This window comes from Helianthus annuus, chromosome 16, assembly GCF_002127325.2.
Source record: "Helianthus annuus cultivar XRQ/B chromosome 16, HanXRQr2.0-SUNRISE, whole genome shotgun sequence".
Classification (NCBI taxonomy): domain Eukaryota; kingdom Viridiplantae; phylum Streptophyta; class Magnoliopsida; order Asterales; family Asteraceae; genus Helianthus; species Helianthus annuus.
The window spans coordinates 1774338-1794264 of record NC_035448.2 but is presented as its reverse complement, the minus strand read 5'-3'; the positions used below and the strand labels follow the sequence as shown (position 1 = coordinate 1794264).

Below are 19927 nucleotides of genomic sequence, written 5' to 3'. Positions count from 1 at the left end.
TCGGTGGCAATTTGTTGAAAAAATACGCAAATGCATGAAAAATAAAAAGATATTTATTAATTGTGACCATATTATCGGTGGCAAAATGAAAATTCAAATAGGCGGGTTATTTTTTTACGATCTGTGCGCTTCAAAATCAATTAATTAGGGTTTCAACAAAATAACTCCCCTCCCAAAATTTTAAATGCTGTTTCTCAACTGCTCCCCTATGTCAAGCCATTCAAAGAACTCTGCTCCCATACGAAGAAATAAGCCTCTTGTTGAGGTAGGCTTTTCCATCGGCTTTTTTTTTTCTTTTGTTTATTTCAGTTGTGTAAGGTTGGAAAACCTTTTGGCTGTTAATTTGAATATTCATAAGTAAACCATTCGAACTTGGTACCTCTAAATTACATACGACTTCAGAAACCCCTCCCTCCACGATCACTCCGGTGCTGCCAGAAACCCCTCCCTCCACCGCCGGATCAACGATGTCGTTCGGTCGTTTCACGCTCTACCATAGTCTGTCATCACAGATCGAAGCCATTCGTCTCATTGATTCGACAGTCCTCACTTGCCACTCTGCTCGAAACAGGTAACCTAATTGGCAACATTAATTATTCCCCCACAAAGAAACACAGATTGGATTACACATTTGTTTTCATTCCACAACTTCCACTTTTTATTCACTTCAAAGTACGATGGGATGAACATCCTTCCACCTTGTCTCCTTAATTTGATTTCTTGTACACAACACTACGCTTCTCATTGGTTTAAAATTCATTGAGAAACTAGTTATTGAAAGTTACACGCCAGGTGTTCGATGAAATGTCGAGAAGAAAACCATTTGTTTTAAGGCTGAATGTCAGTTGTTTACTACAACTGATTGAATAATCAACTGTTTCAAATAGTTTCCGTTGGGGTTTTAGATGTCGGATTTGGAACACCGAAAATAGATTAGGACTTATTTTGTTTCTGTTTCGAAAGCCCGCAATGGATTGAGTGTGGTGCGTCTTTAGATGCCTTATCTGCGCATAGGGATTTGTTTGTTAACTCCATCCATTTTACTTCATTAAGTCGGGGGTATTTCCGTTTGTTTTGTTAACTTAAAGGGGTATTCGGTCCTTTTCTGGGGTATTCGGTCTTTTTACATAAAGTGGAAAAGACCGAATTTCCCAAGCTAGGAAAAAGATGAAAATACCCCTGACTTAACAGAGAAAAATAGATGGAGTTAACAAGTTGGATGACAATTTCTCTAAATTGGTTGATTTGTTTATCTCTACTGAGCTATTATCTGTTTTCACCGTGTAGGGTTGACTTGTACAGGCTGGTTGTTGATGAGCACATTAATACGACACGCGTATGCAGCTCAAGGAGGTCCATGTTTGCGGGTATCTGCATCTGTGTCTAATGAACTTTCTAATTTTACTTTCTTTTTTTAATCTTTTTAGTTTCTGTTTATACGCGTTTATACGGTAGTAACATTAACAGTTAAAAAAATGGAAAATGTCTGTGTTCTTGATTGGGTTTCATGTAGTTAAACCACATAAAGGATTGATGATTTTTAAAACCCTCACCTTTTATGAACAATTAGTTTTTCTAGAGGTGGCAAATTGGCTGATTGATTTATGGGTCAAAACTGTCAAATAGGTTAGTCGTCTGTAACGAGTCACAATGGTAACTTTTGGTATAAATTGGCTGATTGATTTATGGGTCAAAACTGTCAAATAGGTTAGTCCTCTGTAACGAGTCACAACGGTAACCTATGGTACATGTCATATGGGTCAGTCGTTTTGACATGAAACAGTACCGTTTTATAAATAGATAGTGACATAGTGTGAAAGATCAAGTACAGCCCTGTGGACGCGATGATTGCCGATTATTCCCGTTATTACTGTTAATAAAGAGTATACTGTAAACAAATATAGCTAGATTTTTAAAGAGGCTACATGCCTAAATATAGTCAGTTAATATGTAGTTACTAGTTAGCACCACTTAGGTGGTTGACTAGCCAGTTGTGTTTTAGTTAATCAATTAATACATATACTCTGTTAGGGGGGTCTTGTAGCAATATGTAGCATATAAACACAATTTTCACATATATGCAATTCCTTCTATTGATCTTGGATTTAGATTAGGTTACGTTAGGTTTATAGCTCGCGAGTAGCTCGGCTCGTTTGCACCCCTACTTTTATATAGCCTTTTTTTTTTAATAAAATGGCTTTTTTTCAAATATTTAAGTGATAATTAAGCCTTTAAATATATTCTATAAATATAAATTAATTAATAAATACTAAACGAGTCGAGCCCGGCCCGAGCTCGAGCTTGAAAAATTACCTTCAAGCCGAGCTCGAGCTTTAGAAATAAAGCTCGAATCGAGCCGAGCTCGAGCTTGAGCTTTCATATGTTAAACAAGCTCGAGCTCGAGCCTGGTCGAGCTCGGGCTCGGCTCGGCTCAGCTCGTTTGCACCCCTAACGTATATACCCAAAAATTTCTATACGAAAACTACATACTCTCCCGTCTCCACTACTGAGCGAAAAGTTCGAGGGGTCGGCCGCCGCCTCCCGCCCCTTAAAGGCTTCGCCCATGTATGCGTTTGTTACTCGCATTTCGTACGATTAATGTAGCTGTGTATCAAAGCATTAGACATGTACCCGCATTTGTGTATTCATGTTCTTGTAGCATGCACCCATGGCCTAAAGGATTTAATCTTGATTTTACGTAAGAAAGAGGGTTTAGTACGAACGAATGACAAGTACAAGGGGTGAAAGAAAAGAGTCTTAAGTTAATATTTAAGTTTGAGTCAAACAGTTTGGTTGTAGTTTGTTTCTCGCTTGTATACTCTTGTATGGCATGTCATACATGAGAACTGGAGGCGTTTAGCCTTCACTTGGTTTATTTGTTTGGTTGGTAATAAAATTTTAATCGGGGTAACCCTTTACCCAAAAAAAAAACAGTTTGGTTGTATGTTTATCTATTGGTTTGTTATATGTAAAAGTGGTATTTGTTTAACCGGGTTTTTTTTAGTACAAATAGGGGTCGGAACCATTGTATTTAGTGTGGGTTTGTTCTTAATAAAATCAACTAGTGATTAGTCATCAAATATTATTATGTGATTGCTCGATCCAATATTCCATCATGGCCCATTTGGTTCTCGTATTGTTTTGCAGTGTCATGTTAGGATGGAAAGGTGTACTTCTTAGACCTAAGATTGATAATGAAACTATGAAAGTGTGTATAAGTGGGTTCTTATGTGTTTTCTTTTCTTTTCATTTATCATTTTCAAATGGTATATGGGTTTGTATAGTATTAAATTATGGTAATCCTACAGTCCTGCCTGTTGTAATATTTACTATTTAACTGTTTACTCAAACCTCTAATCTTCATCTTCATATCTTATTTACGAAGGTTGGGCCCTTTGCTGCATATTATCAAGTACCACTGCGTCATATCCTACTGGTATTGCTTTGATCTGATTAAGTATAAGCATGACACATCATAGTCTATTTATGTATAACTCACATGTTATCTGTTTAGGTATATGACAAGATGAGCTTGCCGAATGGTGTTTTGAGGCTTCAGCCCAGCGGAGGACATGGGTATCATAATGGGGACGTTCATTGACCTTTCTTAAAGAGCTAATTTCTGGTTATGAAAGCTTTAGTTACATGACAAGGAGCTCGTTGGCTATCAAGGAGCTCGTTAAGGAAAAGGATGAAGAAAAAGAAAGGTTAAATGGAGTTATTGCGGGTTTGTTGGCTGAAAAAGAAAAAGATAAGGTTGACAAAGATGTCATGCTCAATAGGATGTCACAAATTGAAGCTATGTTAAGCGCTATGGTTCAAAGATAGGCTATGAACACTTGGTTTTGAATGTCTTGATGTTGATCATATTAGGATTATTTCGGTAATTTGATGTTTTAGTTGGCATTTATATTAGAATGTTTTATAATTCTATGTATTTTTGGGATTTTGTAATTTTATTTGATTATTTTATATAAATTTGTAATATTATAGAAATGTATTATGATAAAAAAAGCATGGAAAATAAAAAATCTGGAAATAGAGAACCGCTATGGTAGCAAATTTTTTAATGAAATGGTAGCAAATATGTCATTAAATGGTAGCAAATTTTCAAAGAAAACGGTGGCTAAATGGAGGCAACATCTACCAAAACGGTGGCAAAAAAACCGTCACAACTTGGTAGCAAACAAGGCCATCGAGTAGCAAACATGGAGCGGTCACAAATAATTATGACCGTTTTTGTGGTGGCAAAAATTTGGTAGCAAAGTATAAAAGTGGTGGCTATTTGGTGACAATAGGGCAATTGACACGGGTGTTTTTGCCACCGCATTTTCGGTTACAAAATGGTGGCAATAGGGCAATTGCTACCGTTTTGCTACCGAATACGCGGTGTCAAAAGCCATATTTTCTAGTAGTGTTAATTAAGCGTTGTTAAGATTATATGAAAGGTACCCTCGACGAACGATATGCTTACCACTCACTAGAGTATTACTTTTTATCACACTCAATGTTTTGCGTCCGCCAGTTCATGTAATTAAAGGCTTAAAGCCATAAAACCACTTGTATAAAATCAAATCATCATGTGGATGAAATAGTTTGATGTGTATATGCTGATAAATAGTAGCCCAGCAAATTCCAATTCATATTTGGGCTCTATCTCATCTTAAATTCTTTTCATTCATAATGGAGAAAACTTTTAAGAAACCCTATCTTGTCCCTTTCCACTTTTCAATTATTGGAAGGGATTAACACTATAAAGAGTATTGCCCTTTTTTTGCATGGATAACATAACGTATAGTTGCAGTTCAATCTTGTGCATAAACAATTCAAGAAATGGTTCACAATCATATAATTTTCTATAACAGAGAACGCAATCATCTGACAATACATGATATTTCGTCACAAACGTTTTGGCCTTTATGCTACATAGCTTTTAATTTGTAAGACGAAAAGTGAGAAAATGGTTGTTTCCCTAAGCATTTGTAGATTGATCAGGAAATGGACAATACGTGACTAAATAATTACAGAACAATTGTCTTATATAAATTGATACGGACAATTACAACAATAACAATGAATGTACCCGGTATAATCTCACTCATAAAAGACAGTATGAATGTTCCTTGATTTAGAAACTTCTAATATCAACTCGATTCATTACCTTTGAGATAAATGTTTGTGTGAGTTCAGAAAATTATCCTTATTATTAACCAAGACACGATTTTGTAACTAGCAACATACATTGATCATGGTAGTGACTAAATTTTGGTTGATAACTTTGTCATTAAGAGCCCATTGCTAATTTTGATAAGAGACCAAATAATAAAAATGGTCACTTTGTCACCTTTAATTTTAGTGACAAAAAGAGTTGTCACTGAGATTCTCTCAACCTGTTAACTATGTCATCATCAATTTGATTCAAAGTGCCAACTATTTTTTGGCAAGTACGTTAACCTTAATGGGACATCTTCCTGATGGTTAAGTGGTGTAAGAGAAAAATTAGAGATTTATATCCTGTAAGATGCATGTTGTGGTATATTCATGTTAGAAAATCTAGCACTTAGTGTTAAAAAAGTTCACTTTCTAGTCAACCAACATTTGTACCGATTTTAGCACTTAAACCATCCAATTCAGAGGCTAGTACTATTGTTCATCAGTATGTTTTCTTAACTCTGGCTATTATTGTTCGTTACTAACTCATCACAATTTTGTAACCACCATTTTTTAATCTCCTAGATATGAAAATTTATCATTTAGTGGATAAAGTAGATGTATCCTGGCGGCAATTTGTTTTATACAAAATTTATAAAATTGAAAATACATTTTTTTTTGTCATTTTAATTAGTGAGTGCTTAGTGATGAAAGTATATATATGTGTATCCGCGCCGTATTTTTTTTAAAAGACTGCCATTATTGGTCACTTCACACTTATGGAAGAAAAGCTTCAACAAGATGACCCTTTAAACCAAGCGTTGTGGGGCTTCATCCCGCCACATCACCATGTAGGCGTTCCCAACACCATCGTGAAACGCGGCGCCAACCAACTCCTCGTTAGCGAGTGCTTAGTGACACTTTGATAAATTTTGTATAAAACATATATACTTTCATCACTAAGCACTCACTAATTAAAATGACAAAAAAATGTATTGGGGGGTGATACTAGAATCTCACACCACCAATTCATTGATGACACTTTGATAATGGGGTATTCGTTGGAATATACATAAAACTTGAGGTTCTTAAATTATAACAAACTAATTAATCTTAATCTATCTCATGACATGAATTGAACCCTGATCTTTTTCACGAGAGATAAAAGCCACAGCCATCCGACCAATCTTGGAATGGCAAAGGCTTCCATATGACTTGTGGTAATAAAGTTTAAAGCCTTTATGTCCGAACTTTATAAAATTAGTTTTCGTTTGTGGAGGAACACAAGAGGATATATAGGAAAGTCACTTGCATCTCTTGGAAGAGGGTACTCTCACACGTAAAAAGTGAAGGTCTCGGAGTTGATTGATGTATAGTACTCAAAATACTAAATTTCTCTTCTAACTTAAATCGGTATATCAAACTCGAGTGTACTATCCTTGCATATTCAAACTCGAAAGACACAATCACTGCCGTATACCAATTCATCTAAAGCTCGTTTTAACTCTGTGTACTTGTCTCGAAAATCTAGCAATTAAGTTTCAGCAAGCTAGATGTGTTTGTTCAAGAAAAAAACTTAAATTATATGTTGGATTGCGAATGAAATTCAAAGTATATAAGGTTTCAAGAATACAAAGAGTTAGATGCGTAGGGATTTCGAACAGGTTATGTTGGTGGGTTAGAGGAAACCAAAACGACACAAACTTTCATGAATTGATACAAACACAAACTCATTTAGCCCAAAATTTTTATATTTAATGTTTAGTGTATAAAACAATTAAGTTCAAACTATAAAACCTAAAGCGTATTCCTCTGTTAGCTGTTAAATTTTAACATAAAAATACAATATGATCGACATTTTGAATTTTTTTTCATTATATGTGTATCCAAACAAGGCTCGCTTAGCTAAACTTGTTCACCGATATAATTTGAACTGACCTAAACCCATTTAGAATAAACTCAAACACACAAATTTGTGTAGTGTCATAAATTTATCAAGTAATTGATTACATGAAAGTGTAGAATTATTACATTAACTATAAGTTTCCTTATATTAAATTCTTTATATTAAATTCTCAAGTTTTTCAACACTAAATTTATTTTTAATATTATAGTAATATTTATAGTTTTTTAATACTTTTATTATTTTGATACTATAATAATAATAATAATTATTTCCATACTTTTTAAGTTGAATAAGTTGAATAAGCTTTGTGTCAACCGATACTTGTATCGAAAATACATGTATGGTCCGATTCGTTATCGGTACATGAAGGTAAAAACCAGCACCAGCCTGGTACGTACATATCGATACACGGAGGTACAGTCTTGTACAGAAAACCCCAAAAATTAGTACCGAATTATCCTTATATTAAATTCTCAAGCTTTTGAACAGTAAACTTATATTAAATTCTCAAGTTTTTCAACACTAAATTTATTTTTAATATTATAGTAATATTTATAGTTTTTTAATACTTTTATTATTTTGATACTATAATAATAATAATAATAATAATAATAATAATAATAATAATAATAATAATAATAATAATTTCCATACTTTTTAAGTTGAATAAGTTGAATAAGCTTTGTGTCAACCGGTACTTGTATCGAAAATACATGTATGGTCCGATTCGTTATCGGTACATGAAGGTAAAAACCAGCACCAGCCTGGTACATATTGATACACGAAGGTACAGTCTTCTACAGAAAACCCCAAAAATTGGTACCGAAATGATTTTGAAAATCTTTTAGTACCGGAAATTCGGTACTTCTACCCGTTACCATTTACTCATCTCTGATCATGGGTACCATACGAACAACGTTATCGTGCAACTTTTTTGTTGATTTTCTTCAACTTTTAATGATTTCTTTTTTTTCAGTTTCAGGTGTAGGGATGAGCTTGGTGCCAACCGATATCAATATCGAAAATACCGGTTACGGTACTAATATATGAAGGTAAAAACCGGTAGGCGCCAAAAGTCGGTACCGAATTTGTACTTAAGATCTTTCGGTTCGGGAAATTCAGTACCCGTAGCCAATACCATTTGCTTATCTCTGACCACAGGTTTCATGCGAACAAAATCATTACCATAAATTTTCTTTTTGTTGATTTTCTTTCGGTTATCTTTTAGTGTTTTTTCTATATCTCCTTTTTATTCTTGTCAGCGGTTTCGTGCGCAACGCCCTCGTAGTGATTTCAAAACACATGTAAACACAGACTAAATAACAAAATAAGTTCGCCGCTACGCGGTGATTATGAAAAAACCTAGTATTAATAATAATATTAACCGATAAGAGAATCTTTTATTCAAAAAGAATAATTTCTTTCTGTCCTACATAATAATCGGCCCAAATTTCACATATGATTATCACACCTTTTTCCTTGTCACCGTAAACAATATATTTTTCGGAGACATTTAAAATGTGACTTTATTAATGCAAGCGCTTTTTATCTCCCAAAATCGTGGTGAAGTTATCTTCAATAATGGACGCACTATAACAAAAGAGAGCCACAAAGATTGAGCAAATAGTCATAATGGATTATTAATTCATACGTAACGCACCCATCAATCAAAGTGGGATAAGCTTACCAATAAAGCAGCATATGACGATCGTATTTGTTTGATAATTGGATGGGTGGGTGACATATGTATCACAAAGTGCCACCAGGAGATCCAGTCTGTCAAGGAATACGTGTAGCCCCAAGTGGTCGGTAAAACAATGTGGAACTAACCCATTTGGTATAGGCACATACCTTTTAGAGGGGATGTCAATACGACGATTAATATTTGTTTTCAATTCGTTTAGATGCAATACGTCGATCAATGACAACTTGTCGTCTTGTACAGTGAAATATGTTTTCACTTGCAAAAAAACTAACAATGTTTGTTTTGTTAATATATTAATTTTGTTAAGATATTTGAGATCATTGTATCAAAATGCTAACTCTTGTTTTCGTTGAAAAATTGTGTAGACGAGAAACAAAATTGATGGTAAACTATGTAAGATGTGAAGCATGGGCCGTTCAACCGGTTTTGGAGGCTAAAAATGAACTCTAAATTATGGTCTTTACATGAAATGATTATTAGTTACAACTAGTTGTTTACTATGCGCGCGCGTTGCGGCGCGCTAAACCAAATCGTTCTATAAGAATGACAAAACATGTCAAATAACAAAAAGTAACTCAAACTAAAACGTCACGTATTTTCGGTACCGGTTCGGCACCGGTATTCACCGATTTTTACCCTCAAATACAACCCCCGCCCAAGGGGCCACGCCGAAACCCAAGCCCACCCGGGGTGGTGACTTGGGCGTTTGTACCCAACCCACGACACAACCCCAACCCCATACCCCATACCCCATATTCTAATATTTCCTAGATTTTTTTTAACACATAGTCGTTGGCAAACGGCTCGCACAAACGGCTACTTGTCTTGGCCAATGAGATCCCGTCATGTCATCTTGCTAGCCCCGCCTAACGCTCGGGCTGAAACCCCCCGCCTAAGGGGTCACGCCGAAACCCAAGCCCACCTGGGGTGGTGTCTTGGGCGTTTGTACCCAACCCACGCCACAACCCCCATATTCTAATATTTCCTAGATCTTTTTTTTAAACACATAGCCGTTGGCCAACAGCTAGCCTAAACGGCTACTTGTCTTGGCCAATGAGATCTCGCAATGTGATCTTGATAGCCCCGCTCAACGCCCGGGCTGAAACCCCCGCCCAAGGGGCCTCGCCGAAACCCAACCCACCCGGGGTGGTGAATTGGGCATTTGTACCCAACCCACGCCACAACCCCCGCCCCATTCCCCATACCTCATATTCTAATATTTCCTAAATCTTTTTTTAAACACATAGCTGTTGGCAAACGGCTAGCCCAAACGGCTACTTGTCTTGGCCAATGAGATCCAACCATGTCATTTTGATAGCCCCGCCCAACGCCCGGGCTGAAACCACCGCCCAAGGGGCCACGCCGAAACCGAAGCTCACCCGGGGTGGTGACTTGGGCGTTTGTACCCAACCCACGACACAACCTCCGCCCCATACCACATATTCTAATATTTCCTAGATTTTTTTTAAACACATAGCCGTTGGCAAACGGCTACTTGTCTTGGCCAATGAGATCACGTCATGTCATCTTGATAGCCCCGCCCAACGCCCGGGCTGAAACCCCCGCCTAAGGGGCCACGCGGAAACCCAAGCCCACCCGAGGTGGTGACTTGGGCGTTTGTACCCAACCCACGCCACAACCCCCGCCCCATACCCCATATTCTAATATTTCCTAGATCTTTTTTTTTAAACACATAGCCGTTGGCCAACAGCTAGCCTAAACGGCTACTTGTCTTGGCCAATGAGATCCCGCAATGTCATCTTGATAGCCCCGCTCAACGCCCGGGCTGAAACCCTTGCCCAAGGGGCCACGCCGAAACCCAACCCACCCGGGGTGGTGAATTGGGCATTTGTACCCAACCCACGCCACAACCCCCGCCCCATACCCCATACCTCATATTCTAATATTTCCTAAATCTTTTTTTAAACACATAGCTGTTGGCAAACGACTAACCCAAACGGCTACTTGTCTTGGCCAATGAGATCCAACCATGTCATTTTGATAGCCCCGCCCAACGCCCGGGCTGAAACCCCCGCCCAAGGGGCCACGCCGAAGCCCAAGCTCACCCGGGGTGGTGACTTGGGCGTTTGTACCCAACCCACGACACAACCCCCGCCCCATACCACATATTCTAATATTTAATAGATTTTTTTAAACACATAGTCGTTGGCAAACGGCTAGCCCAAACGGCTACTTGTCTTGGCCAATGAGATCACGCCATGTCATCTTGATAGCCCCGCCCAACGCCCGGGCTGAAACCCCCGCCTAAGGGGCCACGCCGAAACCCAAGCCCACCCGAGGTGGTGACTTTGGCGTTTATACCCAACCCACGTTACAACCTCCGCCCCATACCCCATATTCTTATATTCCCTAAATCAATATTTAATTAATATATGTACTGTTCATTCCATTCAAATTTTATTAGTGTATAATTATTAGTGTAATAAAATGAAAGGGAGGCTATATGGAAAAAGACACCCAATCTAAAATAGTCACTACTTTTATATTCCGTTTGAAGTTGTGAATTATTGAGTCCCCGCCTTGCGGTGGGACGTAAAATCGTGACAAATAGCACTAATGTCATATCATCGCCAGCAACCACCAACATTAAAGTTGGTGTGTGTTAATGCGAAGAAATTCGACCGAAACGTAAAATATAGAAAATAATAACTAAGTCCATTTAGGACCTGTGTGTTGTGGCGAACCTGTCAAGTGAGAAAAATAAACGATGTAAAAATGTTAAACCACACACGCACGTTGCGCCATGTTAACTCGCAAAATCTAGAACGAAGCGTAAAACAAAACGTAAAAACGTTGAAACACACACGCACTTTGCACCATGTTAACTCGCAAATCTTGATCAAAACGTAAAATGAAAAATTTGCCACATATGAAAAGTGCGGGGGACTAGAATTGAAAGTAAAATGTTGTGAGATTAAATTAAAAAGATGTAAACTTTTGGACTAAAAGTAAAAATTCAAATAGTTGTGGATTAAAAATGTAATATCTAACTTTTTTTTTTGAAAAACCCCCTAAGCATGAAGTACAACACCTCCATGTACCACCACCATGTTACTTATTTATATGTAAAAACCCCCTAAACATGAGGTACAACACCTCCATGCACCAACATGTTAATACCTTTAACGTGATACTTTATCTGTCGAAATTCATTTACTTTTAATCAACTTGATCTAAATCTTCAGATATTAGCCATCCTCGTATTTGTGATACAGTGAATAATATATATTATCTTTATCCATAAAGTGTCTATCTCTGACTGGACTTCCGTTCGAAATCAGTATCCACCAAATCTAATAGTTTTTGAGTCTCAATTCACTACAACATAATTTGAAATTTTAGCGACGACACAGTGTCAAATGCCGTCGTTATAGGTTTTACCTCACATGTCGTCGAAACTTTGTCGCCACAATTGGGCCGCTAATGGTGTATAAAGACGTCTTTTGAGATGTCTTCAGACCCTTTAGTGACGACATACCATCGCTAAAGTGTCGACCCAAAAACTTTTCCCCTGATCAAAAAGAAATAAATTTAACCCCAATGACATGTCGTCGCTAAAGAGTCGATCTAATAGATATTTTATTGATTAAAAGCTATTATTAATTTAAATCTATCTCTTTCCTGCTTAACCTATTCTGACGAAATGTAATCAGTATAAGAATCGGTCAAAAGAATAGAAAGAAATCAAGGCAACATACACCGACGACATGTCGTCGCAGTATCCAAGCTAGTGATGCCCGTAACATCTTGTCGTTGGTAAAGATCTGATGTATCATAAGTGTTTTCTTGTAGTGATTTTGCAAGAACACAAGGAAAGCTTCTTGCTATATTAGCCAATATTAGAACCAGCTAGCTTATTAAAATATCCAATTCCAATATACATAAGTCTTTTGGTTAGTTTTTCCCGTAAAACTATCAGTTTGGCTTCTATTTGTTTTCGGCCATTTCAAAAGAGGTTGAAATGGCTAATCATATAATTACTTTCGCCAAAAGTACAAATTCCATTACGACAGGTGGACCCACCATCTTCAACCCTGGCTTCATATATAAAGGGATCACTCTACCATATCTTATGCAACACATACCAACACAAGCAGAGAGAGAAAGAGAGATACATAGAGTGAAAAAGATAGTTGAATAAATAATCAGTTAAGGAAAATGACTGGAACAATGGCTCACCTCACTCTTGCATTTGGCCTTCTTGGTATAAACTTTCTTCATTGCTCTCTTCAGTTATATTCCCCTTATCCACCCTTTTAAGTTATCCTGCACTAAACATTTTGCTTTTGGAATATTTCAGGCAATATTGTCTCATTTATGGTATTTCTTGCACCAATGTAAGAATCTTATTTTTCTTCTGACTTTGTTTTTATCATCCCTTCATGATATGCTACAACTTACCTAACTTTTCGGGCACAATATTTTGCAATTACAGACCAACATTTTATAAAGTCTACAAGAAGAAATCAACTGAAGGATTTCAATCAGCCCCTTATGTGGTGGGCTTATTCAGTGCCATGCTTTGGATATACTATGCAATGCTTAAGAGCAATGTCCTGCTTCTCATCACCATTAACACGTTTGGCATCGTCATTGAAACCGTCTACATTGTATTCTTCCTCTACTATGCACCAAAGAAGGCTAGGGTATGTTTCTATCAATATTTTACAATGAAATTTAGTAATCATATATAGCTATCAATGAAGGAGATTAAACTAACCATAAAAAAAACTTGGTTATGCAGATGGAGAGTTTGAAGCTAATAATATTGCTTATATTTGTTGGTTTTGGGTTGATTGTTGTCTTGACACAATTCCTTGCAAGTGGAGTAACCCGCGGTGTGATAGTTGGATGGATTTGCCTTGTGTTCTCGTTATGTGTTTTTGTAGCACCTTTGGGAGTTCTGGTGAGTGTTCATGATAACAAGAAAATATTGATCTTGTTAAGGATGATATGGTTAATCATGATTTCTTAATATGCATCGACATAATTTTGCAGCGACAAGTTATTAAAACAAAAAGTGTAGAGTACATGCCAATTCTACTATCGGTAGCACTCACCCTCAGCGCTGTTATGTGGTTCTTTTACGGCCTACTTCTTCATGACTTCAATATTGCGGTATGAATTAAACACGCAACACATTTTCGAGTTTCTTCACCTTGAGAAGGTTAAAATACTAAATGAGTTTCTTTGTTACTTATTTTACAGATTCCAAATGTACTTGGGTTCGCATTTGGTATCATTCAAATGATACTATATTATCTATACAAAAACGATAAGCCAATTACAAATATTGAAGAGATAATCACCAAAAACGGAGAGCAAAAGATTCCAGAATTTAAAGATCAGAAAGTCATTGATGTTGTAAAGTTGAATGCTTTAATGCAAGCTGAGATCCTTCCGGTGGTTTCGAAAAACGCTCATAAGCTTGATCATGCAGCCCTTGAACCTCAAGCTCTCCACAAGACGCAAAATCATACCATTGAAGTTGGCGCATGAAGCTATCCAAGTGACTTTTGATTCTCAGTAAACCAATACTAGTTGGACGTGTATAGTTTATTGGATCTTTTGTAAGATGTTGCTTACGTGGTGTTTTGATCATTCTAATGAAAAACTTTGCATTCTCTTACGTCTTTGCTCTTGAGAATTTTGTACACTTGATAGCCTTTTTACTTTTACTTCGTGTGAGTTATATGCATACATACGTACAAGCACACACTTTTATTAATGACGTATTGAAAAACACAAGTAACACAAAGAGATAATTCTGAATAAAAGTAAGATAAAAACTAATTGAATAAATCATTAGGATCATTAATTTTAATTTGGTAATTTGCCAAATTTTCCTAATTGAACAAAGATATAATTTTAATTTGGCAATTTGCCAAATTTTCCTAACTACAAATTAACTAGAACTTTTTAAATTAAATCCATAATTTTTTTTGAATGACTAAAATCAACACACTTGCCCCCTTGGATTTGAATTCACAGCCATTTGGTTGTGGATTAGACCACTTTACCATCAAGCTATGCCCTTGGAGACAATTAAAACCTTAGGGTGTCCGGGGCACCTTCGGGGAGGGGCTCGGTGAACCATTTCCCCGATCGGGAACACCGCCGCCATCCCCGCGGGGTCCCGAATCGGGGGTGAAGATGGGTGGCGGCTCACCGAAGGAGAGAGGGGAAAGGTGGTGGGGCCAGCTTTGTTTCAACCAATCAATGCTTTTCTTTATTTATTATTTTTTTTTTTTTAAAAAAAAAACCAATTCACCTAATAGGGGAGTGGCGCCATCAAATGGGGGTGTTAGGGGAGTTTAAGAGGGGAGTTGACGTGGCACACGGGGATTGGTTTGGCGTAAGAGAGGGCACTCACCTATTAGGTGTGCACCCCCTTCACCCTTACATACATGCATAAAGTATGCTAATCAATGACTTCTGCATTTTCATCTAGATAAAGCAAAGCACCGAGATTGACGAAATTGGGGAAAAATGATTGATGGAATTTGTGGAAAATTTTGATTGATGAAATCGATGTTTCAAATTAAGGTATTCGCGTATTATAGCTTGCGGTTTTGCAAAATGATACGGCTTGTGAAGATCGTTTAGACCGCTCGTCATGGGACAGCTAACTCTATACCTAACCCAAATGAACTTTGGGTTATTTCTGCCTTTTTTTTCTCTTATCCGATTCAAATAAGAGTCTATCAACTCTTAAATCAACTTCTGATCAGTGATAACTTTATCATTGATTTTTGCTGCTTAATTTTTTAAAATCCGTTGTAAAATGCTACCATGTGTTAAGACTTAAAGAAACATTTTAACTCTTACTTTTTTTTTTTTTTGTAATAACTAGAGGGTAGGCCCGTGCGATGCACGGTATGACCAACAGTTAGTGTCCTTTATTTTGTTGTGCGTTCGGGGAAAATGTTTATGTATGAATAAAAGATAATTAGCCAAAAGACAATGTAAGAGAAGCCATACAAAACGTGATAAGAGCTTGTACCATAAGCCGGCCACACAAAATTTAAGGTGTGTATAGCACAGGAAACTTTGTTTGCGGAATCTGTTTAAGAATAAACATGTATGCCAAGTCTAAAAACATACATTACAGGGACAATGGTTAGATCAGCCTTACTTTAACACATATTATTACCTTGCTGGTGAACACATTTACTCTATGTTTAGGGCACAATTTGATTAGGTTGCTGATACTAAATTGAATATCACACCAAATTACATTAGCAGTTTATATTGCTACTATTCACCCAAATCAAGCACCTTAAATAAGTCAGTGTTTCTCTATATTCAAAAAACGAACTATAACTGACAATTATTAAATTGCAACAGTCAATTCAATCCAAATACTGCAATAGAAACATATCCAATCGAATCACAATTATATCAACACGTTTTAAATTTCAAACGGTTAAACCTCATAGGGGTCTAAGATGAAAACTGGCTCATTCGTATCCCAAAGTTTTTAAATACTAAAATTAAAAAAAAAACAAATAAGAATTACTAAATGATATTGAATAAAATTTAAACAAAGACCAAATACAAAGATAATGGTAAAGTAAGGCTAATCGAATCGAATTATATGTGCCACTATACAAAATTTAATTTATATTAAACTTTAAATAAATTATCTTTGACGCTTCTTATAAAAAATGAATTGGATTATCTAATTAATAGATTTGAACCCATCGATGTGGTAGTACAGGGATTCGTTGCCTAGATGGCGAATCGTAACAGGTGTGCTTGTGATTTACAGGCTGTAATACCATTTCTTATTGAATATTCTGTTGTCATTTCTTTTGGCAATAAGGCCAATGGTACCACCTTCATACCAATATCCTTTAAACTTTGAGATCAAACTATACTGACACTTTTATAACGAAAAATAAGTACAATCCATTCCTTGATCATTTAGACTAGAAGGTATGGGGGCCGGCTTGGCCCGGCTTGGCCCGGCGCCGGACCCCCACACCGCCCCCCTCTTCCGGCTTCCGTCACAAACGGCGACCCACAGCCGGGTCCGCCGTGCCTCCTTCTTCCTTTTCCTCTCACATATACCTATACATATATACATATATATACATAAAGGGGTTCATCCCCCACCCCCTTAGGTCCATCCCCTCCAAGCCACTCCTACGTGGCGCCTATGTGGCGGCTCATCCCCTCCAAGCCCATCCAAACCATACCTTCTAGTCTTACCAGAGTTCAACACCCAAATAGAAAACTGCAACAAATTCTTTCCATCTTAATGTCCGACACTTACCATTTGTAAAGCTTTGATGTATCTCCAAGTCTCAAACAATGAGTGTCTATAAACTAAGACCATAGGTAATGGCTAATGCCCACTAAGGGGCATTTTTCACCACATCATCATCATAATGCCCTTTTAAAAAAGGTGTAATGGTTAATGCCCATTTCATTTATTACTTTCCATTATTTTTTTTCTCTTTGGGCATTATTATAGAAATGCCCCTCACTCTTAATGCCCCTATAATGCCCATGAGTAATGGTGTAAGGGCATTATCAAAATCTTTCATGCCTTTATAAAGCCCCATTACATATGGTCTAACACAAAAGCCCTTGCAGGTCAAGTGAATGTAATAAATTACCCATTTATTCATACATTAGAGATTTTAGGTTAAAGAAAACTCGACTATACTACTTACATTTATATCAAAAAACTCCAATACCAAATAAAACCTGTTTATACTACTTAAAATTCTTTAACCATATATAAGAATTGTTAGCCCGCTATGTAACTGGAAGCCAATTGAACGTAGGTGATTAAATCTGTAAGAATCGGCTTCTTTTCGTCTACAAATATGTAAAAAAACGTTAACTAAAATGATTTCTTTTTCTAGGAACATTAATCAAAATATATAACAAATCTGTTTGTTTCAAGAAATACATACCAGGATTCGAAGTTAAAGCTGCTTGAGATGCAATGATGTTATCCAGCATGGGATAAAAAAAACCGCAACAATAGAGTTTATCTTTAATAATTGCTAATGCCTTCGCTCCATCACAACTTTACATACATGCCAAAATTCTACCAAAACTTCCTATAATCATTTTCTCTTTATTAACTTAATTCAAAAATAATGCAACCACTTACACTCGCCGGAATCCTAGATTGATGATGTAGAAACCCAATACCTTGTGTCGCCTCCAAAACCGAACATTTAAGAACCCCAATCTGAACCCGAACCCCGGAGCCGTACGTCGCTGTCATTGGAGGTCCAAATGACCTCCGATATTGATGTCGTTGCTGATGTTATTTCGTCGGAAGACAGCACGCCGCCACGAAACCACTGCCGCCGCACACCATGCCCCGTTTTTCTCTTCCTCCGCTCGATCACAGGCCAAACAACGTCAACAACCGACGACACTAGCCACCGGAGCTCCACCGCCCATGGTGGCAGCCGGTCGTCCCCCTCTCTCATACTCTCCTGACTCTCTCTCTCTCTCTCTAGAAAGTTGCAGTGGGTGTGTTTGTCGAGTAACAACCTGAAGTTTGTGTTTGTCTAGAAAGCTATAATATTTGGGGCTAGGGTTTGGTGCAAATGAGGGAAGGAAAGAAAGATAAAAGGGATTATATAGTGGGTTGGGCTTACACTGTGTATACCAACCGAGTTTAATGAAAACTTTAAATATAATATAATGCCCACCGTTTTATATTCAGTTATTCACCTATTAAATGAAAAAACCAAGTCATTTACATGAAGTAAGTAAATTAGTAACCGTCTACACCATTTCATATTACCTTTTAAATGCATAAAATTAAATCTATTTACTTTAATATAGTATAGATAAGTTACAAATCAATATAACTTTTGAGCTTCTTTAGATTAAATAGGTTGATCAATATTGTTTTAAGTGTTGAATTTATAACATCATAAATTTTGACTTTAAAACACTAACATGCAACTAAACTTTTGATTATATATATAGATATAGATAGTTTTCTCCCTTTTAACTTTTATAACAAGTTTTTGTGACAGTTAATTTGTTATATCACTTTCAATTCTAAATAGCACAAAACATCATAAAACATAGGGACTTAAAAAGTAATTTTCCCCATTATCTAATATAAATAATAGCAATAATAATCTTAAAATATTTAAAACTATTCACTTTATTTTTTATATATCCTTTTACATTTCTGTGATCTTCAATTTCCATAATATAAATTAGCAACACATTGTGGATTTGTTGCATTGTATTGTTGTACCTAAGTATGGGTTGTTTTTTTTAAAAAAAAAATGTGATTTTTTTACTTTTAACCCAAAGGTTTTCATCTTTTGTATTTTAATCCTCTTAGTTTGTTTACTTTTAACCCAAAACTTTTCATCTTTTTTAATTTATCCCAAAACTTTTTATTTACAACTTTTGTCCCCCGTACTTTTGATCTTTTGCAAGTTTTTTGTTTTACGTTTCATTCTCAAATTTGCGAGTTAATACGTCGGAACGTGCGTGTGTGGTTCAACGTTTTTGGTCTATTTTTTTCACATTTGACAGGTATGTCGCAACGTGTCTATTTTCCCCATTTTGCAAGTTTGCCGCAACGGGCGGATCCTACATCAATTTTGTTATTCTTTTTTACATTATTTTGCGATTCAACACGGCGCAACGTGCGTGTGTGGTTCAACGTTTTTACGTCTATTTTTTCCATTTAACAAGTTTGTCGCAACGCGTGGGGTCCTAAATTGACATAGTTATTTTTTATCGCATTAACACGCCGAAATTTCAGTGTTGATGGTCGCTACCAGCGGTATGACATTGATGTTATTTAGCATAGTTTTAGGCCACCGCCGCAACGTGGGGTGCTTAATTCTAGTTCAATTTCATTAATAATTTATATATGCATATAGGGGGTGTACCTAATGTTTGGGGAGTTTTTCAAGAATATTTTGATTGTTTTTACTTTTAGTCTTAAATTATTTGATATATTACTTTTGACCTAAACTTTGTGAATTTTACTTTTAACTCAAAACTTTTCATCTTTACACTTTAACCTTATAACTTTTTTACTTTCGACTTTGGTCCCCTATATTTTTTATCTTTCGCAAATTTTTCATTTTTCGCTTGCCAGTTAACACGGCGCAAAGTGTGTGTGTGGTTTAACGTTT

At 36.6% G+C, this 19927-nt stretch overlaps 2 protein-coding genes across 3 annotated transcripts; both read left to right on the top strand.

The window, feature by feature from the left end:
* Positions 1–149: 149 nt before the first annotated feature.
* Positions 150–3942, top strand: LOC118488411. 2 transcript variants are annotated; one of them, XM_035985969.1, is made up of 5 exons: positions 150–265; positions 403–571; positions 1288–1367; positions 3386–3436; positions 3515–3942. In XM_035985969.1, exons 1-5 carry the CDS (start codon positions 185–187, stop codon positions 3599–3601), a joined length of 468 nt encoding a protein of 155 aa, XP_035841862.1. In that variant the 5' UTR covers positions 150–184; the 3' UTR covers positions 3602–3942. The 2 variants fall into 2 exon arrangements, with proteins under 2 accessions (XP_035841862.1, XP_035841863.1); XM_035985970.1 differs by lacking the exon at positions 3386–3436.
* Positions 3943–12855: 8913 nt separating this feature from the next.
* LOC110916944 (bidirectional sugar transporter SWEET14) lies at positions 12856–14418 on the top strand. Its single transcript, XM_022161586.2, has 6 exons — positions 12856–12987; positions 13084–13120; positions 13219–13429; positions 13528–13689; positions 13782–13901; positions 13992–14418. Exons 1-6 carry the CDS (start codon positions 12942–12944, stop codon positions 14280–14282), a joined length of 867 nt encoding a protein of 288 aa, XP_022017278.1. The 5' UTR covers positions 12856–12941; the 3' UTR covers positions 14283–14418.
* Positions 14419–19927: the final 5509 nt, after the last annotated feature.